This window comes from Centroberyx gerrardi, chromosome 2, assembly GCF_048128805.1.
Source record: "Centroberyx gerrardi isolate f3 chromosome 2, fCenGer3.hap1.cur.20231027, whole genome shotgun sequence".
In the NCBI taxonomy this organism is placed as follows: Eukaryota; Metazoa; Chordata; class Actinopteri; order Beryciformes; family Berycidae; genus Centroberyx; species Centroberyx gerrardi.
This window is the reverse complement of record NC_135998.1, coordinates 10,980,075-11,003,522: the sequence shown is the minus strand read 5'-3', so window position 1 is coordinate 11,003,522 and position 23,448 is coordinate 10,980,075. Positions and strand designations below refer to the sequence as shown.

At 41.2% G+C, this 23,448-nt stretch overlaps 1 protein-coding gene across 1 annotated transcript in view; it reads left to right on the top strand.

The window, feature by feature from the left end:
• Nucleotides 1–23,448, top strand: part of ank1b (ankyrin 1, erythrocytic b) — a 97,767-nt gene that overhangs the window by 45,137 nt on the left and 29,182 nt on the right. The window contains exons 2-23 of the mRNA XM_078287458.1: nucleotides 905–1,006; nucleotides 5,267–5,365; nucleotides 6,707–6,805; nucleotides 7,141–7,239; nucleotides 8,235–8,420; nucleotides 8,927–9,025; nucleotides 9,586–9,684; nucleotides 9,973–10,071; nucleotides 11,447–11,644; nucleotides 12,306–12,404; nucleotides 13,108–13,206; nucleotides 14,079–14,177; nucleotides 15,506–15,703; nucleotides 16,319–16,417; nucleotides 16,558–16,656; nucleotides 17,138–17,335; nucleotides 18,169–18,267; nucleotides 20,378–20,476; nucleotides 21,334–21,432; nucleotides 22,193–22,285; nucleotides 22,532–22,604; nucleotides 22,797–22,817. Of these exons, the coding sequence (XP_078143584.1) occupies nucleotides 905–1,006; nucleotides 5,267–5,365; nucleotides 6,707–6,805; nucleotides 7,141–7,239; nucleotides 8,235–8,420; nucleotides 8,927–9,025; nucleotides 9,586–9,684; nucleotides 9,973–10,071; nucleotides 11,447–11,644; nucleotides 12,306–12,404; nucleotides 13,108–13,206; nucleotides 14,079–14,177; nucleotides 15,506–15,703; nucleotides 16,319–16,417; nucleotides 16,558–16,656; nucleotides 17,138–17,335; nucleotides 18,169–18,267; nucleotides 20,378–20,476; nucleotides 21,334–21,432; nucleotides 22,193–22,285; nucleotides 22,532–22,604; nucleotides 22,797–22,817 (2,455 nt within the window). The remainder of the gene's footprint in view (nucleotides 1–904; nucleotides 1,007–5,266; nucleotides 5,366–6,706; nucleotides 6,806–7,140; nucleotides 7,240–8,234; nucleotides 8,421–8,926; nucleotides 9,026–9,585; nucleotides 9,685–9,972; nucleotides 10,072–11,446; nucleotides 11,645–12,305; nucleotides 12,405–13,107; nucleotides 13,207–14,078; nucleotides 14,178–15,505; nucleotides 15,704–16,318; nucleotides 16,418–16,557; nucleotides 16,657–17,137; nucleotides 17,336–18,168; nucleotides 18,268–20,377; nucleotides 20,477–21,333; nucleotides 21,433–22,192; nucleotides 22,286–22,531; nucleotides 22,605–22,796; nucleotides 22,818–23,448) is intronic.

The window sequence follows — 23,448 nt, the reverse complement described above, 5'->3', positions numbered from 1 at the left end:
CGAGAGGCTGCTGAAAAAGCAAATTGTATTGATAAAATCTAATGGACTGCATGGTTTTCAGAGACAAAGAACATTGGCTCCTGATGCGTTGGCACAGATAAGAGATGAGAGGAGACCAGAAAAGAAAAAAAAAAAAAGTCTCAGTCATATGAAAAGGGCAGGCGTATCTTTCAGCAATTCAGCATAATTAAGCCACTTGAGAATAACACCTCTAACAGATTCATCATATTGCCTGTGACAGGAGTGGAGGCAGGGTCAAGAGTACACTACACTACGCAGTATTTTCTCCTCAGGGCTTTGGAAACATCTCAGTCTGCAGGTCAGCCATACTACACTATTGGCTGATGAATGAATTCAGAGGTGGGCGCACACACACACAGACACACACACACATACACACACACACACCACAAGAGCTTTCCTCTGAGATCAGACAGGCAGACAGCGAGGCTCGTGTCGGAGCGTGCTCAGCTATGGATGTCTGCCAAACTCCCAGTGTGGGCGAAGCTCAACAGTTAGTAAAAAGTCAGACATTTTTAGCTTGTTACAGAGGGCAGGAGAGTAGATGGTTGTATTTGTTGTTGTCATGGATAATATTGGATGGGCGGTTGATGTTGAGCGACTATCTATTATGTGTATGTTTATAGCATGTATACATATTTCAACCATATATTTGTGTTGGTATATGTGTTGTGTTTTCCCTAGTTTTCAACATTTGGTGGTGGAGATTAATTCCTGTTCATGGGATGAATGGGTTTTTGTTTCCCTGTATTCCAGCTTTAGTTTTGAAGTGCCCAGTAAATACTCTTGATCTACGTCTAAGTTATATTCTTTCCCCTCTTCTCCTAATTCTTCCTCTCCTCCTCTGCTCTTTTTTAACAGCTGTCTTTCTTGTTTATTACAGGCGGATGCAGCCACCAGCTTTCTGCGTGCGGCCCGTTCAGGGAACCTGGACAAAGCGCTCGACCACATCAAGAATGGAATCGACATTAACACTTCTAATCAAGTAAGATATTTTCATTCCTCAATCAATTCATGGCCACACCAGTTCAAAAATGAGTGTGTTTTTGTGTGTGTGTGTGTTTGCATTTTACTCTCCCAGCAGGGCCAAGGACTTACTCCGGCCATACTGAGAGGCTTTGTGTATCGTAAAATTGAGTGAATAGTAGATTATACAAGGATAGGACTGGGGACAAAGATGTTTAGACACATAACAAGGAGGATTGTTATCTGAATTGTCATCTGATAGGTCTACAAAATCACAGCATCAACATTGTGCCCACAAAGACAATTTAAGTTTAATCAATTCAATTTAAGTAAATGTGAATCTTAACTCACACTGAAATTAGAGGAAAAATGTTGTCTAGCATAATTAACACTTGTCTACTTCTATGAATATAGAAAAAAGTTATACAACTTTGAAGGTGGAGAGAACTAACCTTAACTCTGAACACTCTTAATTTACAATATTCAACCTTAAAGGAAAAATCCACCTTAAAACACTTTAACACACACTTAACTCAGGTCCTTTTTATTGTTTGGTCGTGTATTTTTCTTATTCCCCCGGATAACTGGCCATGAATATCTTCATGTGACATCATGTCATCACGTGGATGCTGTGATGTCACATGAAGATATTAACAGCACAGCTGCAGTGGAGTAGGAGCAAATTTAAAAAATGTAAAACAAAAACAGTTAATGGCTGGGTGCATCAAGTCCAGGCAAGTTCGGATTGCCGAAAAGCATTCTGGGAAATGTAGGAAATCACTAACTGAAGCAGAAGTCGATGAGGCAGGTTGAGGGAAAGTGGACACAACAAAAAGGTAAATTACAACACTTCATCACAAAATTATTCCTGGAATGCATTGAACCTCACAGATTCATAATATTTAACAGTGTAAGAGTGTCTGAGGGTGTAATTTTCCTTTAACACAAAACAGTCCTGCATATTGACGAAGAAATATTACTCTGCATGAATAATATGAATATACAGCTATCATGTTAGCTACACAAGTTAATTAAACCCTTACTATTATGTAATCTACTAAACATACAGTATTGCTAAGTCTTGGATAAAGTTAGCTATGGGGAGAATTAAATTGTCAGTACTTAGTAAAAAAATTAAAAATGGCTGCTGAACCCAAACACACAGGCCAAGTTGAGAGAACATTATTGCTTGTGTTGCTAATGTTTCTCAAGAGAAATTTCAGCCGGTGCTGGTCTAGATGATATTTTTCATAGGTGGGGGAAACCCATGATGCATTGTAAGCTCAAGTTTTACTTCAATCAGGAGAGACTAGGATGAATGCTCGAATCAAAAGTTTATTCATGACATAAAACAAGATGTAAACTTTGGTGTAAGCTCCATGGAAGAACTCCTCCCATTCGTGAAGTTAGGAGTACATCCGGGATAGACGTAGGAATTAGGATGTCTCCCTGGGGAGTTCCTCTGGAGCCTGGACATTGGTGGTGATGGGGTGGTGGAGGGACGAAGGTAAGCACAGCGACTGGAATGACAGCAGCATACGGCAGGGAGAAGGGCAATAGCATAGAAGGTGATGTGTATATACTCCCGTCACTTAGACGATTGGCTCTTTGAAAAAGAGAGGGAAGTGACGGCTAACTCTGATTGGTTCTCTGGAAAAGAGGGAACGTGTTCACCAACTCTGATTGGGTAAAGAGAAAGCATGAGTGAATGATAAGTAGTCTTCCTGATTTAAATTACGTAATACTTCACGTGGTTCCCCCGGGCCAGTCAGCAGCCTTCTCAGCCGCCTGTATAGCGTATGCCATTGACAGCCACTGGTATGTTTATATGTGTGTTTGTGTGTGTGTGCATGTGTGAGTGTTTGAGTGTATATATGAGAAAAAAACCTTCACAATTGCCCATGCACGTACATTTTATTCCCTCTCCTCCAGTCTTCTCTCTTGCTGTCAGTTCCATTACACCTTGTTGCATCATGGCCTAAACACAACAGCTCCAGCCAATTAAGACACAAACAGCCTAGGTGAATGTAATATACATTTTACTGCAAAAGAAAATTATACATATTTTAAGTCAGTGTCCTTTTTATTTCTTCTGTGACTGATGAATATGTGTGTTTTTTTTGACACATACTCAATTCACTAGCTCACTGGTCTCTTGCTGGGTTGCCATGAGTGGGAGTGATGTTTGGTGAATGAATGGACAGGAGATTTTACACACAGAACACTGGCAGAGAGCCGATGGTCTCCCTCCGTCTGTATTGTACTACTGATGCAAGCACACACACACACACACACACACACACACACACACACAGATAGATGACCACTGCCCTAATAGGACATTTTCACATTTTTTCAAGGGTCATTAGTTACCGGGATTGGAGTCAAGACATGCGACATATATCATTCTAACTACCTAGATAATAAGTATTGATATAATCTACAATAGCTGTATTTCTCATACACATCAGTGTGGTCAATTTGTGTAAAGGCCTCTTAAATATCCTATTCTGATGGCTTTCCCTTTGATTCCTTATATAGTGTAGTTATGCCTCTTTTTGCTTGTTTAGTTTCTCTGATGTCTTTCTGTCTTACAATGGGTTTTTGTTTAGAGTCATATGACTGGCTTTATACTGAGGACTGAGACAAGGGCAGAGATGGTTTTTTATATGTTATTTATGTGATTCCACTGCAGTAACATGTCCTTGCTGTAGCTACAGCTGTGTAGTCTCCTGTTAGTGCGTGTGTGTGTGTGTGTGTGTGTGTGTGTGCGCCGTCATGCCCATGTGTGCATACATGCTTGCACGTGTCTGCGTGTGTGGCAGGGTGGGAGGAGTAGGGGGAGGGGCATGTGTATGGGAATTTATATGCATGGTTTTATTTATGTACAAAACTGTGAATCAAATGTATCTGCTTCATTCCTGTGTGCACACTAGCTGCACGCTACATACTACATTTCTGTGTGTGTGTGTGTGTGTGTGTGTTTGTGTATTCACCACTGATACATGGCGTTCACGTGTGTCTCCCCCTCACTCTGCGCATGCTCACAGTGGGAGTGTGTTACCCATTAGAATTGAGTGACACTGCAGTATGAAGGCTAGGTTGAGACCAGTGTGGCTCACTGAGACTCCTGGTGGCTACATCGGTTACAGCAGGCAGGTTGGAGAACAGACTGTGCCCATGCAATCTGTAGCCAGCCAGCCATGCAGCCATTCAGCCATGCAGCCAGCCAGCCAGCCAGCCAGACAGACAGATAGAAAGACAGATAGACAGTCAGGCAGACACACAGCACTGTCAGCCTCCCTCCACTCCTCCCTACGCTTCAGTCTGCAGGTTGTGCATTTTGTAAGATCTGAGTCTTTCTGTTGCCGCCGTGGGTTTATTTTTAGAGGTAACTAGACAAGCGATGTTCTGCATAGCTGGAGGAAATTGGACATATTTTGGGGGGCTCGTAAGGGCATGAGACTGAGGCATACAGTCCGATTTGTTTACTCATCATTCCCCCATGTTCATCAGTAGATTGCATCTAAAAAGGATGTGATATGAATTTGTGAGTTTGATCGTCTATCACACGTCTTCAATGGCAAGGCTCAAACACATAACCTCTGGGTTCCTAGTCCATAGGCGACCATTACACTAATAGCAAATGTATGCTTTGCACAGTATCTCAATGGCCAGTGGAGGCCAAGACTACTTCTCTTGGGTCTTTACATGGCAAGTTTATGTTATTATTAAAATGTGCCCAAGATTAAGAGACAGCATTTCTCAGATATCAGAACCTGGTGTCTAACTGGTTGACAGAATTGCACAGACAACTCATGCTGTTTAAATACTGTTGAAAGAGGGCTGCGTGTAAGTGCTCGATCAATGATCTATCCAATTATGTAATATTCTTTTTGAATGAACTGTGATTTTGGGAGAGCAGAATGTGTTGCTCCTCATGGGTCTTTTGTGTTATTACACTGACTGATGCAGGAGCACAACTTAACTTAATAAGTAGCCCTGAGAGGTGTTTTATCACTCTCCAGTTAATTTAAACTGTGAACTGTGAATGAACTGTGACTTTTGGAGATTACCGTTTGACAAAAGGCTTTGCTGCAACTGAAGAGTTCTACTCCATCTAGATCTAATGTGTGAAATGTTCTAATTTTGTCAAAAGACTGTGCAGTTTGTTATCATATTATGGTATTAATCATTTAATAAGGGTAGGTGTCACCTTGTCAGGGGATACTGTATCTTTGGAATGAAACTCTTACATGTCTTTCTGTTTTCTCCCAAGAATGGTCTCAACGGGTTACACCTGGCCTCTAAAGAGGGTCACGTCAAAATGGTCTTGGAGCTACTACACTCTGGCATTGTGCTGGAAACCACCACCAAGGTACTTGCTGCACTCTTTATGCTTACATTAAAGTACTTAACACTCTCCTCAACCTTTCCTACCCATAAAACACGCACGCCCATGCACATAGAGACACACACACACACACACACACACACACACACACACACGCACTTTACATACACCTGTAGAACTCTGTCATCACCTCTACCAACTTCTGTACCTCCCTGACACTGAGTCTCTATCTGACCCTGAGCTCTGACCACCCTGCAGAAGGGTTGGGGGGCTAAAAGAGTTTGTTCCCTGGGATTAATTATGTAAAAGGATACATTATCCCGCTCATTACATGGCTACTTACCAAATAAATTAATCACTTGACACAAAATATTCATTTCAAATTATTTTATTATGAGCTAAAGTAAATTACAAGCCTCCGCCAAAAATTACTTCAGCAGGACTGCAACTATAGAAATGTATGCAGCTAGCATCCATGGGCTACGCTAGCAGAACTCTGACCTTAGAAACGTCCACAATTAGAAACGTCCGCAGTTAGCATGCATGGCTACACTGTAGCTGAACTATAACCATGGCAACGTAAACAAATCCAGCAAGATTCCTACTAAGTTTCTAACCAGCAATCAGTGCAGTTTTGTGCTCTCTGACTAAAGCAGAATGTTGGTCTGCAGTGACCAAAGAGTAACGTAAACCTGGACAATCAGAATTGGCCAATCAGAATTGAGTATTCAACAAAGCTGTTTAATAATATGCATTACTGTATATGAAGTATTCAGTATCATATCAGCAGGAAAAGGCTCAGTGTTTTGCTAAAGGGAGAACCCATTGGCTGTTGAGGAGATCAAACCTGTGACTTTACACCTAAAGGACGATATATATCAGATTATTCCTAAATGACATTTGAGGAACAAGTGAAAAGAGTTATTCAGTGTTGTTTCTAACAGTGTTATTTCCATTTATTAAATTATTTTTATCATTTACTGATTTAGATGGCTTTCATTTTCTGCCTGGCTTGTATTGCTTTGCCTAACATTTCTCTTATATACATGAATATTTTCAGAATTTGTTACATCTTCACAATTGGTTGCTTTTTTCTTGCAGTCTAGGTATTTAAATTCTACTGTTTTACATATTCTATGTCATCCTGGAGACAACTACAGCTAAATGCCAAAAATGTATATATGAACACCAATGTATTGTTTTTATCAATTACCAATATAGAATCATTCATCGGTGAGCGCTTTTAAGTAGAGATCTAGGTCATTAGGTTGCACTCATTTCCCTCTCCCTCACACTCCCCTCCCCTCTCTCTTCCTCTGTGTGTGTGTGTGTGTGTGTTTGTGTGTGTGTGTGTGTGACCTCCAGAAAGGGAACACTGCCCTCCATATCGCTGCGTTGGCAGGGCAGGAGAGAGTGGTGGCTGAGCTTGTCCACTATGGTGCCAACGTTAATGCCCAGTCACAGGTGAGTCATTACGAGCTCTGGGCAAGAGAGCAATGGGTGTGTGAGTGTATTAAGTGTGTGTGTGTATATTTGTGTGCCACACACCTGCCAAAGAGTTCTTGTTTCTGCACATTTTATATATCTATATAAATATATATATCTATATGCATCTGTGTCTGCGTAAGTGTGTGTGTGTGTGTGTGTGTGTGTTTGAATAGATAGAAAGTACCTACTCTATCAATACTTGCTTCCTCATGTCACATATTTTGATATGTTTTAGTGTGTGTGTGATGGGGTGTGGTGGGGGTGAGTGCATATATACTGTAACTAATCATAATGTATCTGTGCCCTAACAGAAAGGGTTCAGTCCACTCTACATGGCAGCGCAGGAGAACCACCTAGAGGTAGTGAAGTTCCTGCTAGAGAACGGTGCCAATCAGAGTCTCCCAACAGAGGTAAGAGTCCGTTCCTACTGTTGGGTTTTTGTGAGCTCTGTAGCAGTGGTCCTGACAAGCCATATAGGTGATTATTATGGCTCTCCTGCTCTTCTTTTTATAGTTTTAAAGATCAGGGGTTTTCTGTCTGCTCTCACTCCTAGAACGAAATACAGAAATAAAGAATAAAATACGGATTCCAGATGCTGTTAGAAAATACAGGGTGTTTATTTTAGGAAAAATAAAGTAGCACAGAAAGTTGAGCAGAGTGGGACACTGCTAGGCATAATTGTTTGCATTCTTTCACACGGGGCACTCGGATATGGACTCTACCACAGGAATGCATTACAGACTTATTGAGTCAAAAGCTGACCTGCTATAATATTATGAACATACAATAAGGGATCAAATTGATATTGGACCCATTTCCAGCTCTTCACGACTTGTCACTTGGAATGTATTGATGATTTTGACAATTTCCAGGTCTTTGAATGTATGGAAAAGCACAAAAAAAAATCATGGACACTCTGGATAACCAATTGAACAGTGCTAATTATATAATATAGTAATATTAATAGCCTGTGGTCAAAGGTGTAGAACAGTGAGTGATAAACCTGCAGCAAGATCTGAAAAAGTATTGAATTTTATCATGGGAAATGTATAGTAACACTGGCAGTGCAGATTCCAGTGGAAGGGATAATTGTGCTACAGTAGGCTACATTTCATCCCTTTCTGTATTTGTGCAAACAATATCATTTTGCATGGTCTCAAATTCACTGTCTCTCTCCTTCCCTCCCTCTCCATCCCTCCTTCCATCCTCTCCTTTCCTTTCCTCTCCTTCCTCTGATTCTCTCTTTTCTGCCCCTTTTCTGCTCCCTCCCTTTCAATCCCACCATCAATCCTCCACTTTCTCCCCCCCCCCCCCCTCCGACTCTAAACTCCCTGCCCCCTCTACCTTTTTTCCCCCTCTTGTCTCCATCAATCTCCCCTGTTCTCCGTCCCGTCCCGTCCCTCAGGATGGCTTCACTCCCCTGGCGGTGGCGCTCCAGCAGGGCCATGAAAACGTTGTGGCGTTGCTCATCAACTATGGCACCAAGGGCAAGGTCCGCCTCCCCGCGCTGCACATCGCCGCACGCAACGACGACACGCGCACCGCCGCAGTGCTGCTGCAGAACGACCCCAACCCCGATGTTCTCAGCAAGGTAACGCACCTGCTGTGTTTGTGTGTATGTCGCTCTGACGATTTACTTAGATTTATTGTGCTGAAGCAATCAAGCAAAGTACCACTGTGTTGAATGAGCAGGAAAAAAAAGCGACAGCAGCAACAATAGTGATTTGATTATATGGATCAACAGAAAACTTGGTTGATGCAGACTGGGAGCAAACAAAAGGACACAGTTAGGTGTCATAGCTTTCTTACGCTAATCATGATTAAAATAAACATGCTATTTATTATTAAAATACACATCAAACGGAAAACTTGATTATAAAATTGCCTTCATCCTATTGTCTGACTGTTCTTCTATCTCTCTGTCTCACCCTGTTATTAACCTGCTTTTCTTGCTTTGTCTTCAACTGCTGATTAATCTGTGTCAAGCACTTTGTAACCTTGTTTTTTTAAGTGCTATATAAATAGTGTAATTATCTTTATTTACTCTCTCTCTCTCTCTCTGTCTCTCTCTCTCTCTCTCTCCCTCTCTCTCTGTAGACTGGTTTCACTCCTCTCCATATCGCAGCCCACTATGAGAACCTGAGTGTAGCCCAACTGCTGCTTAACAGAGGAGCCAATGTCAACTTCACCCCCAAGGTCAGTTCATCTCAGCTGCAATCTGCCCGGATCAGAGATGACACCGGAAAGACATGATGGATGTGCTGATAGAACATTTTGGTTGGAAATGTGCATGTGTGTGTGGGTGGTTCGGGCGCACATTTTAGAAGCCCTATGATGGTATTGTATGGATAGAGGCTATGTTGAGAGAAGAATGTCTTAAAGAGTAACTAAACACCAAACTCAAATCAGGGTAAAACCTGAAATCTAATGGTAAAAAGCATGCTACTGAACTGGCCATCTGCTATTGGCTGATCTTTGGGGCCAGGTGATTTAGTCACCTTCTATAGAGTACAACAGGTGGTGACATCACTTGCACCATAGATCAGCAGCATGATTTTTGCCTTAAGATGTCAGGCTTTACACCGATTTGGACTCTTACTCTTATATCTCATTGATCTTATTTTGTGGTAACTGAGGTTCTGGACACGTGATGTGAGACATATTTTCATGTAAACAACAATAAAGTGCAGTTTTATGTGGTCTAGAAAGGTGATGAGTGACATGACTGACTCGTTTCTTAACCCCTGCTTCTCCAGAATGGCATCACGCCCCTTCACATAGCCTCCAGGAGGGGAAATGTGATCATGGTCAGACTACTGCTGGACAGAGGGGCACAGATTGATGCCAAAACTAAGGTAGTGTGTTCTGCACTGTTCAGCTCCTTTCCGCTCTCTGCTGTGCTCTCCTGCGCTTTGTACTCAGCAGTGTTTTGTCTACAGTGGAAGTCACTGACACTTTTTTAAGACATTTTGTCACTTCTGTGCGTAATGCTTAACGCCTTCCTGCTGTTTGCTTTCCCCATCTGTCTTCCTTCCTCCCTCTCCCTGCTGCTTTTCTCATTTCTGTCTGTCGTTTTGCTTTGCACCCTCCCAATTTCTTTTTCCTGTCTCTCTCCCTTCTCTGTCTGCCCATCTTCTCTCCAGGATGAGCTGACTCCTCTGCACTGTGCAGCCAGGAATGGTCATGTCCGCATCATCGAGATCCTGCTGGACCAGGGCGCTCCCATCCAGGCTAAAACCAAGGTAGATCAAATGGATGAAACACCACATGCACTACACCTGTACAGAAAAAATTAAGATGCAATGCATAACCTTTACCAAGGCTAAAAACTGAGACTGAGGCTCAGTCAGTGTTTACCTGTGGTGCCTTTTAATCAGCGCAGATCAGGCTTTCCTGTTAAGAATGGATTTTGACTTTTTGAATATTGAATCAGTTGAAAGGACCAAAATAACCAAAAAAACAAAATAACCAAAAAATTAATCCCAGGTTATTTCATTAATGATGTAGGCTCTCTAAGGTTATCAGAAGATTAATGTATAAATCTGTTTCCTAGAAACTTTAAGGTCCAGTGCAATGATAATTGTCTCTCTTGGTATAATTTAACAAAGGACCTGTTGATGTAAAGTTATCCAAATTATTATAACTGTCAACATTGTGGAAATTCAAATTTGACTAACGGCCTTTGAAAAACTCAACCAATGCTCTGATTGGTCGACAGTATGCATAGTTAATCAGACAATAGCCAGCCAGCTACTTGCCAAACTAGCCCGAAATCTCTATGCCTGCTTTGTTGCTGGGTGCCGAAGTTCCAACTCTGGATATTTGTTCCCCAAAAATAGAAATATTGGCTGCAGTGGAAGGTTCGGCTCTCACTCGCTGCTTTGTACCATCTAACCATCAAAAACTGAAAAACACTGATTCTCATTGTGTTAGAAATCAACATCAAACTTTTCCTGACTGAGCTGAAATTATTGCACTGGATCTTTAAGACACTTAACAACACACTGACCAAACTTAGACACTTTGGCTAAGATGAAGGTCAGGTAGGGATAAACGGCCTTTTGGTCCCTGACACATTGGGAAACTGAACAGCCAATGCTGAGCCACTTCAGCCATGGATTTGCATACTTAGCAGTAATCTTTGCCACAAGCTTCCTTGCCGACAGCGTTATCCCCAAGTTATTTTAGTGTCATTCATTTGTAGATTATGTCCCATCTGTGGACTCAGAGGGTCTCTCTGCTTCTCCCAAAATCAGAAAACAGAATCAGAATCACTTAACTGACTATGTATAATAAATGCGCTGGGATTTAGTTTGGCAACATTGGTTCAGAGAAATTTTGACGCTGTCTCTCTTCATCTCTGTCTCCCTCCCTCCCCCTCTGTCTCTCTCCCTGTCTCCTCTCTCTCTCTCTCTCTCTCTCTCTCTCTCTCTCCCTCCCTCTGTCTCTCTATCTCTTCTTCTCTTTCACTTCCTTCTTTCATTTTTTCCTCTGTCTTCCCATATCCCTCCCTCTCCCTTTCTCCCTGCCTTGTCTTTCTCTACCTCTCTTTCCCTTTCCCACTCCCTCCCATTTTCCATGTCGCTCCCTCCTTCCATCCTTATCTCCCTCTGTCAGAACGGTCTGTCCCCCATCCACATGGCAGCCCAGGGGGATCACATGGACTGTGTCAGGCAGCTACTCCAGTACAACGCTGAGATTGATGACATCACGCTGGACCACCTGACCCCTCTTCATGTAGCGGCCCACTGCGGGCATCATCGCATGGCCAAAGTCCTGCTGGACAAGGGAGCCAAAGCCAATGCAAGGGCGCTGGTGAGTAACTGTTGTTTTTTTTTATTTTGATGATTTCACAACATAACAAGCATAAATAAGATCATTGAGATGAGTCTTACTGTGTGTCCATTGTGGTCTTCATGATGTAGTGAAATGAATTTAGTAATGAATTCTTAGATTATTGTTATTATTACGTTTGGCGTCTGTGATGTTGTTTTTGCCGATATCATATTGATTTTGCTCATTCAGTGTTTGCAGACTTGCTTTCTCTTGGTTACAATTGAAGACACACATTACTCGCTATTTTGTAAAATGAAAACTAATATTACACTGCCAGTTCAGTGTTTAATTCTGTGTTCATTCCGCAGTGGTGCAAGAAAATCACCATCACTGCTAGAGAAAATGTGAAATTAACATGACTCTGTGAAAAGAATCACAAGCATAATAAATGTTCTTATAAAACACAATTAAGTGTAGTCCCAATCTTTAGAAATTAATCTGTTGAATACAATAAAGTATCCAGTGAAAAATGTTTTTAGAATTGAAGCCTTTACTAGAGCAATAACCGATAACCAAACTCAAAACTCAAACTATACATGCACATACTGCTAATATACTAAATAAACAGAAAAGCCTGTGATTCCAGTGTCAGGACTGGACATGTATTTGTCTAACTGTACTGTTTCCACTGTGTCTCCAGAATGGCTTCACACCTCTCCACATTGCCTGTAAGAAGAACCACATGCGCTCCATGGACCTGCTGCTTAAGCACTCTGCCTCTTTAGAAGCTGTCACAGAGGTGAGATGATGACGCATGAGATGTCAGTGAAAAAAAGAGCAGATATTGAAAACTCTCCCATATTGGTGTAATCAACAAGGTTTTAACCTCAGCTGGTCCTCGTCAGGCATACCTCGCCTTTTGTATCAAGCATGTGTTTGCATTTTAGATGTGCATATACCGCCTTGCACATAATAGTGGTCATTTCAGTGTCAGAACAATGAAAATGCTGAATTTTAGATTCATAGATCCCCTGTCCCCTAGGCATGGCTGTGAGGAATGATATTGTTTTTCAAGTGAACTGTAGGTATCATATACAATGTTATGGGGAGCAGAAGTCAATACTAGATCCAACTTAACTTTCATCCACTGACATTCTTATTTATGTTGCTAACATCTGTCTAAAAGTTTCAAAGCTGACCGATGTGGTTGTATTGTAAAAGGAAATTATTCATGATGTCGTCTTCTCATACTAAATCCCTGGCACTAACATTGATAGCAACCCATGCTAACACTGCTAATGCCAATATACCAGATGTGGCTAACAAGCTATTCTCTGTAGACGGAATAGCATCAAGCAGTTTCATGTGATGGCTAAAACAATAAAACCTGATGACCCTCTCTTTCTGTTTTTGTCTGTGTGTGTGTGTGCGCGTGTGTGTGTGTGTGTGTGTGTGTGTGTGTGTGTGTGTGTGTGTGTGTGTGTGTGCATGCATGCATGCAGTCTGGTCTCACTCCTCTCCATGTAGCAGCATTCATGGGCCACTTGAACATAGTGAAGAACCTTCTCCAAAGAGGGGCTTCGCCCAATGCTTCCAATGTGGTGAGGGCTCCTTGTGTAACTTTTCACTGTAAAGGCCATCCATGTGAACAAATCATGTATTCATTCTTAAAGTGTTATATCTTTTAAATGAAGTAAAAAAGCCAGTGGAATGAGATGATTCTACTTCCACCTTCCTTTTAATATTTTCTTGACTCAGGAGACTGAAACAAGTGGAGACACACATCTTATTTCAAGATATTTTTACTTGTGTGAAGAAAATTATTCAAGTTGAGATGTATTGCAGAAAGTAAAATGATCTTACCGTATTGACATTTTTTCACCTGTTTTAAGAAAAGGATGACCGAATATAAGAATGAATGTCTTCATAAGGTTAATTTATTATGCTGCAAACTCAACAGTTAGCCACGTGGTTCACTTTATGTTCTACCAATTCAACAAGTAAATCAATACTGTAATTCAGTGACTGGATATTACAGAATGAGCATGAACAAATTCTGAATTACCGAAATGGACTGAATATCTTGTGAACTGAATCTCCATGAACCTTGGTACAAATAAGGTGGACATGAAAAAGATTTGTTTCAAAGTTTTAAAAGCCCTAAATGATTCAAACTTCCACAATCAAAAAGGACCAAAATAATAATAAATAAAAGATTAAAAAGAACAAAATTATGTTACTCTTTATGAGATATTATATAAATTGAGTCCTTGGTTGACCAATGAGACAAAATGACAGCACACTGAATACTCTAAATATTGCATGGTGAACACGTTTTGTTTTTTGTTTTTTTTCCAAAATGCACATAACATTTTGAAATGTAGCTCTTCATATGCACCACAGTATACTATCTACTGTACTTTGTATTAGTTGTAGTGTGAGTGACGTGTTTATCTGTGTTTATCTAAACCAGAAAGTGGAGACTCCGCTCCACATGGCGTCCAGAGCAGGACACTGTGAAGTCGCTCAGTTCCTGCTGCAGAACACGGCGCAGGTGGACGCCAAGGCCAAGGTACCATTCTGTCTGCTTTCACTCGTCCCGTCCCTAAGCAAATGTTGCATGCCATCTAGCTGCCATTTGATAGTTGCTAGTAGCACAAAAAATATCTCAAATGTTGCATCCACATTTATGTTTTAGCCATTTAGCTGATACTCTCATCCAGAGCAACGTACAGTAATATTTTTTAGAGCTTAGATTCTGAGATCACCAGCATGACAAGCACCAGCTTGTAAAGAGAGCAAGGGTCAATGCTTTATTGCTCGTAGACAAGATGGATAGAATACATGAAACAAATATGCCTGCATCCCTACAATGATCATGTATGATAGAGAAGAGATGTATGATAGCCTTGTATAGCTGCCATTTCACAGTTGTGAGCAGCACAAAAACCGTATCAAATAGCATAATAACCTAATAATACAATAATAACTTCGGCGTAACAGAGGGATTTTTTTAAATCAAGGAGGTCTTGGTGCTGTCCACTTTTGAAGCTGTTAATATGCTAGGCAAGTTACATAAAGCCCACGTCAAGTACGTAATAAACTTAATATACATGGGTGGCAGATTGGTTTGGGTGGTCGCCCAGCAGTGAAAAGGTTGCAGGTTTGATCCCTGGTACCCAATACTGACAAAGTGTCCCTTAGCCAGGGTGCAACCGCCATGTACAGTAATGCACACTGTTTTTACATTTGCGTTTTGGTTGTGAGACTGATGTGATATTAAAGGATCATTCTGGTTATTTTCAACCTGGGCCTTATTTTCCTAGATTTTGCCTTCATGACGATTGCTTGTGTTCAACATTTGGTCACTTACTTCACTGCAGAGCTTTAAGTAGCTTCAGTTCGCGAGTAGTGCTGCTCTCCAATACACACTCAAAGGCCCAAGCAAGCTCCAGCAGCTGCACCCAAAAAGTGATTACAAAATGTCTTTTCAACACAATAACACTCACAATATAGTGAAGTAAGTGACAAAAATTTGAACCCAATCAATCATCATGATGGTAAAAACTAGGAAAATAAGACCCAGGTTGAAAATAACAGGAATTATCCTTTAAACAACAGGCATTTTCTTGCAGTATATCGTTGTGATTGTATCTGTTGCTCAGGATATTCTCTTGACGTGTGTGTGTGTGTGTGTGTGTGTTTGTTAGTGCATGTACAGTGTACCTCTGTGTTTTAAACGAGACGTGTATGACCGCATGAATTTCCCCTTGTGGGATAATAAAGTTTACCTTGACCTTGACCTTGACCTTGTCCTTGTAGGCCCACTCCCCCCTGCTTAGTGCCTATTTGTTTTTTCCTGTAGCATGAACTAGCCTCTCTCCTCTATTCTTTGTCTAGGATGACCAGACCCCCCTACACTGTGCGGCCCGTATGGGCCACAAGGAGCTTGTCAAGCTGCTCCTGGAGCACAAGGCCAACCCAGACTCAGCCACCACCGCAGGCCACACACCTTTACACATCGCCGCCCGTGAAGGACATGTCCACACCATTCGAATCCTGCTGGATGGAGTGGCACAGCAGACCAAGATGACCAAGGTAGTATAGAGAGCATGAGATAGAAAAAAGATGCATCTGGATTAATGCTCCTTTAGTGCAATAGCTCAACAATATTTCAGCCTTCATCAGTCTTCACCAGGCATACACTCATAAAGGAAAAGGATGGTATTGAGAGACCATTTTTGATTATGGTAATTTCAGGAAAGATTTATTGAGTATGTATGCTATTTTTCAGCACCATTCTTTTCTTTTTTTCATATTCTTCTTCTCACATTCACACCTGGGAGCTACCGAGTGCAAATACAATCTTCTGTTGTCTACCTGTCTAATATTTAATTTTCCTACTTCTAGATCTCTCGTTCATTTATCTCTGTTTTATAGTAATCTACACAGTATCTTACATCTTTGTAATGATCCCTTATTCTCATTCTATCAACTTTTTTTAGATTGAGTTTCATTGCTGTTGGGTATTTGACGATTGTTAAAAACACATTGTATAGTTTCTAAACTACATGGGAATTAATGAGAAAATAAGCATTTTATTATTGATAAACCTTTGGTAATACATAGTTTTTATTCAATAACAAGGAGCATGTTGTACAGCAGTGAGCAGCATGGTAAACAGCTCTCTCTATGGATTCAATTTTTGAGCAGAAAGGCTTCACTCCGCTCCATGTGGCCTCTAAATATGGAAAGGTGGACGTAGCAGAGCTGCTGCTGGAGCGAGGAGCGAACCCCAACGCAGCTGGGAAGGTGAGAGAATCCACACTGTGCTCGCTATTTAGGCCCATGTAATATTCCACTGCTTAGAAGGCAGTAAATGCACAGAAAAGATGATGGTAGTGGGCCATTGTGTGTGTGTGTGTGTGTGTGTGTGTGTGTGTGTTTAACAGAATGGTCTGACTCCTCTTCATGTGGCCGTCCATCACAACAACCTGGATGTTGTTAAACTCCTGGTCAGCAAAGGAGGATCTGCACACAGCACTGCCCGAGTAAGACACGTGCACGCACACACACACACACATACACACACACACTCCAAACAAGTGTACGACACTCAAAACACATTAGCCTCCATGACTATCCTTGTGTAGCATTGACACATCAACTTTGAAGCACTCTCATACAAAAGCATTTGAGTTTCAGTCCAAAATGAGACATCGACCTTATTAAAAAAGTGATGTCCTCTCTTAACTTTTTAAAGGATAGTGGGTAAATTAAAATTCAAAGTGAATACGTAACAGATTAGAAATTCGCTCTTCCTCTACTCTACTGTGCACCACACTTCAGCCAACCAACTCAACACTGCATTCATATCAGTGGACTCTGGACTTACATGTGGATTAACATGTGGCCCTGTTTGTCTGTATGTCTGTCTGTCTGTCTGTCTGTTTGTCTGTCTGTCCACCCATCTGTCTGCCTGTTTGCCTGTCTGTCTGTGCATGTACTGTATGTCCTTGTCTCTCTCCACAGAATGGCTACACCCCCCTGCACATAGCAGCCAAGCAGAACCAGATGGAGGTGGCCAGTTGTCTGCTGCAGAACGGGGCATCGGCTAACTCCGAATCCCTCCAAGGCATCACGCCCCTGCACCTGGCCTCCCAGGAGGGGCGGCCCGACATGGTGGCCCTGCTCATCTCCAAACAGGCCAACGTAAACCTGGGAAACAAGGTGCAGTATTATACTGGATTCAACTTTATCAATCCCAGAGAGCAAAATTGGATTTACATAACAGCATGTAACTGCTGTCGGATGAAAACTTTGTATCTAAGACACTTTGTACATAAGATTAGAATGTTATAAGAATTTAGAAAAAAAAAAACTCCCTTATCGAAGATCGATTAAATTTTATGATGGGTTTTCAACGGGGGTTCTCTTAAGCCCAAGGGTCAGGAAATTGTCTTTACCTTTAAAGGACTTTGTAAAACTTGAATTCATGTAAAAACACGAAAATCTCAAATCTCCTTCCTCCTCAATAATACAAAACCAATACAAAAACAGCAGTACCATGTCATTCAAAACAATTATATTTGCACTCATGGGAGGCCTGTGTTTTGATTTGGACAACTTTTGATTAATAATTTATAGTAACTGTTTAGTGCATGAAAAAGCAGGCACTTAAGTGGCTCATGGTATGCTGTCACTCAAGGATCAACAAAGTATTGAACTGTATACAGTTTTAGGGAGGATTAAGAGCTGGTAACTTAACATTTTTGAGTTGGATATCTATGAGAGATTTTGAACAAAAGTATCAGGTTAGGGTCAAATCATGAAAACTTTACAGTTAGGAATTAATTGAAGTGAACTGTTGGCTTGTGTACTATGATGTACTTGTGACATTGTGGGCTCAAACCCAGCTGATAAACTTTGTTGCATGTCATCTCCTTTCCTGTATTCTTTCTGTCCGCGGTTTAACATCTAACAAAGTAGAAATACCCTAAAAGTGCTGTTTAAGAAAAGATAGTTTGCTCATCTCGCCTGTCCATTCGTCCTGCGTCTCCCAGAACGGACTGACCCCGCTGCATCTGGTGGCCCAGGAGGGTCATGTGGGCATCGCTGACACCTTGGTCAAACAGGGAGCCTCTGTTTACGCTGCTTCACGGGTAAGACACACCGCCTCCGCTGGTACACAGAATGACACAATAAGCATTATTCTAATTAGTAGAGTAAATGTTATTTATTTAGTAGGATAAGCCTCTTGAGATGTTGCATCTCGTTTTCGAGGGGGTCTTACAATACACAAGAGCACATCAATGTCCAGTCAACAATTTTGGTGGTTCATCCAAAAAAAGTGAACATAAGAGAAGCATAAATGGTAAAAAAAAAAAAAAAGCTATAAACATTTTTTTTTTACACAAATTGGAAAGTACAGTCAAAAGAAAAGTGTTAAAAAAAACAAAAGAATACCAAATTTTAACATGGGCAAAATCAAAGTCATTATATAAAAGCAAGTCTCTAAAAGTGTTTTAAGCAGCGAGTTAAAAGATGACACTGAATTAGCTAGCCTAAGTTCCTCAGGCAGGGTGTTCCGCATTTTAGGAGCCCTGATGGCAAAAGTGCCATCACTTTTAGCCTTTAGCTGAGACAGCAGGACGGTCATAAGGGACCTTAGGGTTATCTTGGGCCGCGCTCGGCTCATAAGGGACTGAAACATCTGCAATGTAGCTTGGGCCTGACCCATGTTGTCACAGACTAGCAGTCTAATTGGTCAGACTCTCTTATCCCAGGTACAGGAACCAAAGATCAAAGTAAAAAATGAATAAAATCAGTGCTGTTGATTTATTTCCTTCTAGAGAAAAATATTTGTGCTTTGCTGACTGTTTGTTGGTTCATTTGTTGATTTGTTTGTTCGTTCGCTCGTTCGTTTGTTCGTTTGTTCGCTCATTCGTTCGTTTGTTCGTTCCTTCCGTCCGTTTGATCATGCGTGACGCTTTTTGCAAAGCGCAGTGCAGCAGAGTGCAGTGGAGTGGCTAAGTCAACGCATGAATTAAATATTTTGTTCAGCAATTCTCTTAGTTCTAACAACACTGTGCTACCGCAGCACTTTGGTGTCAACAGGTGGAGTTTTTAAAGTCAACGTAGCCTAAACCCCCAACCCCACTCCTCCACCCGCAGCTAGACAGCACCAGCGCACTTGTTGCTATACAGCCTCATTCATCCAATTTCAGACATCTGACAGACAGATTAGTCTACCAAATAGGCATAAAAAAAACAAACACATGCAAAAATACCCAAACATATTTCATACATTTTTCATTTTGCATTGCTTGATACCATCTCCTGCAAATTAGGTTGCTGTAAGGGTTTTGGTTTAGGGTTATCTCATCCATATGAATGACTGTATCATATTTATAAGTTTTGCTCTGGTTTTCAGTTTTCAGTTTTTCAGTTTGTCAGTCACACAAACTTGTCATTCATTTAGACGATAGCCATTACCTCTGGGTTAGAATGAATAAGGTTGTATATAGGTTTGGATTACTGTAGTGAGGTTGCATGCTCTATACAGGTGCAGTAATCATCAGACAGAAATCCATGCTGGGGAATCCCCTGTTTCTAAAACTAGACACAGGGTTTCTTCAAAAACATTTATATCCATCTTAGAGAAATATCATTACCTAAGTTCATCATTCAGTTTCTTTGAAATATTGAGGATCCAGTGTTGTATGTGTTACCATTTTGTCAATCTAAGAGCTCATTATGCACTATCCTTCAAGAAGTACTATCATGGGCATCCTGGTGGGTCAGTGGTCGAAGGCGCATGCCATATGAACACAATGTCCTGGGTTCGAATCTGGCCCAGGACCTTTGTCATATGTCATCTCTCTCTCTCTCTCTCTCTCTCTCTCTCTCTACTCCAATCTTTCCCATCTGCCTCTACTTAGATGTGTCAAATGAAGGCGAAAATGCCCCAAAAAACGAATCTAAAAAAAAGTACCATCATTTGTTTTAATGTTGTGCTAGCAGTGATTTTATTACAAAAGTAGGTGACACTTATTTTAAATGAATGAATAATCAGTTTTGGAACCAATCTCTGCATACAGGCTGTGTGAAGTTTTTTTTTTTATTGTTTGTTGCCAGCACTTGTTTTGACATCTTTGGATGTATTATGTTTATACAAGTTTACACATGTTTACACAAGAAACAAGCTGCCTGTAATGAGGCAATAATGAGGCCATTGAACAACAGCCAACTGTCTCCCTCTCATTTTCTCAGATGGGCTACACACCCCTTCATGTGGCCTGTCACTATGGCAACATCAAGATGGTGAAGTTCCTTCTGCAGCAGCAGGCTCATGTGAATAGCAAGACAAGGGTAAACCCTCTCACCCTCTCTCACTTGCACTCTCTGTTTTTTTCCTTCACACACACACACACACACACACACACACACACACACACACACACACACACAATCTGCACACATTTCCAGATAGACATACATGTTGTTGCATCAAGGTCACTGTTCACATACATTCTTACACTGCAGCAATCTCCATCTTAACAAGTCATTTACTCGATTATTGAGTCCTATAATCGTAATTTTCTTTAAAAAAAAAAAGTGAAGAAATCTGCCAGTGGGGTTTGAATTTCACTCGTTTCCAATGCGAATCAACTTGTTTCAAAAATTGTGTAGAATCAAGTGTCATTTTCTTGATAGTAGTGCAGTGATCTGCCTTATTCTGACTTGTTTCAAGATATTGACACGTATGAAACTGTGAAACAGCATTGGAAACAAGTGGAGTTATCTCACCCCATTGGCAGAATTGTTCTCTTGTTTTAAGAAAAATAAGATTTGAAGACTGAATATGAGACTAAATGACTTGTTAAGATGGACGTTTTTTTGCAGAGTACGTTCTTACAATACAATCATTCTTACAGGCAGCGCTTAGCGCTGATATGCTTTCAAAATGTCTGCCTTTCACCTACTGATAGCTCGTACCATGCGATTTGAGATGCAATTGCTTTTAAATTTTGCCCTGTCAGTGTCATGAATGATTGGAGCAGCACTGATATTAGCATTAGGTGACAAAAGCATGTATTGAAACACTGTCTGTGTACTCTATCTCTCTTTCTCAATCTCTTTCTCTCCCTCCCTCTCTCTATCTATCTCTCTCTCCCTCTCTCTCTCTGTCTATCTCTCTCCCTCTCTCTCTCTCTCTTTCTCTCCAGGTGGGCTACACCCCTCTCCACCAGGCAGCTCAGCAAGGCCATACGGATATCGTCACGCTGTTGTTGAAACACGGAGCCCAGCCCAATGAGATTACCTCGGTGAGACACTTTTCTGACTATCTTGTCCTCTGTTTTCCTTCCTTCCAACACCAGCCTCTCCTGCTGCCTCCCCCTGCACTCTGGCCTCTCTGCCAAAATGTGTACATGTACATTTGTCTCAAACGGACATGTGAAGGAAAAAACACAAAATACCCCAAACAAACTAACAAATAAACCCAACAGCACTGTGTCAAAAATGACATTGTTTCTCCTTATCTTCCTTCAGTCCCTCTTGTTTATCCTCCCATCACACACCTCTTAAACCACAGTATTTGTATTGTAGTATTTATTACACTGCTCTCCGCTTGTTCACACCTTTTCATTTTCTGGCCAAGCCACAAATTCCGAAATTGCTATATCTTTGAATGTTGATGATTGTTTCTCTATGTTAGCACTAGGCATACAGCCTCCAATGAGATTAAGGTTAGGTTTAATGCTAGGGTTCGTCTTATATTCATAATTTCAGGTGAAAATTATGATGAGTTCCAGGTTTGCATCTTGGCTAGAAAATAACAACCCTCCTGCCCTCCTTACCCATTCATTTCTTTCATCTGTTATTATCCATATCAACCAAATTGATGTCTTCTCTGACAAAATAATAGCGGGTCTGAAAGCGCACCTCAATATGAAATAATATTGAAAAGGTTATTTGAAATTATTATTTCTAGTTGGAGACCTTACAACGTAGTGACATTCATGAGAAGTCATCTTTATGGAGATATTTTCCATGACGTTCATCTGATTTTTCTCTTCTCTATAGAATGGGACGTCACCCCTGGGGATTGCTAAGCGACTGGGATACATCTCTGTCATAGATGTGCTGAAGCTGGTCACCGAGGAGGCTGTCTCCGCGGTGAGCAGCGTGTGATACACGGTTCACATGGTTACACCCGTGCACACGGCAGCAACCTTGACGCACGCCGTGACTCAAATTCTCAATCAATCAGTTTTGCTGTAGCATCTTTCAGTAAGTTCAGCTCTCTCTCTCATGTTTGCTTTAAAATAAGTTAAGTTTCCCTTTTTTCTCCTCTCTCCCTCTTTTCTCCCTCCCTCTGCCTCTCCATCTCTCTCTCTTTCCCTCTCTCTCTGCTCTCGACAGATCACCACAGAGAAGCATCGGATGAGTTTTCCTGAGACAGTAGATGAGATTTTGGATGTTTCGGAGGATGAAGGTAGGCTGGCAGATTCGGTATTGTGGATAAGATACAATCACTTGTTCAGTTTTGATAATTCATTTTCAGCTCTGACTCAGTATTATGGTAGAAGAAGAGTGTTTGGGAGGTGAATTGACATGTGGCAGTGCTACCATGAATTTAAACTGATACATGACTCTTTATAACACCCTTTTTTCATTTGTTTTGTAGGGGTTGCCCAGCTAACGTTAGGTAGGATTGTGTCTGTATCTCTGCTTTGTCCGGTCCGGTGGCTAGTGAACTTGTGCCTTCATTGCAATTCTCATTTTCTCTGTGCATCACTAATTGTCTTTCTAACCTGTTACTTTGACTCTGCTCTCAACTCTAGCCCTGTTTTACTTTCTTTCCCTTATCTGTATCTTCTCTCTCTTTATCCTCTCTTTCTCTCCCACTTCCTCAAATATTTATGTGAAAATAGTGTGTGTTTTTCATCGGCATGTAGTCATGACATTTTCCTTTTACCAGCGTTCAGAGCGCATCTGTCTGTGGACTCATTATTGACAGGACTACAGTATTTCAGCATTTAAAAAGACAAACAGCTCCCTTCCAATGCAGCGTTGCTGTGCCTCCTTCCATTTTGAATATGAGAGCTCCTGCCCTACTCAGCTTAATTGATCAATAAACTAATTACACACATGCTGCGCCCCAGCTGAGACACTAACCAGCGAACTGCACACACAGTTGTTGTTTACACACTCCTCTTTTTCTGCTGTAAATAATGTCATAGCAAAGTCTGATAATATCGGTGTCACAATTTCTACACATTTTTACAGGCAGACTTTTAAATAGTTTGTTTTAATCTATTTTTTTCCTGTTGTAATTG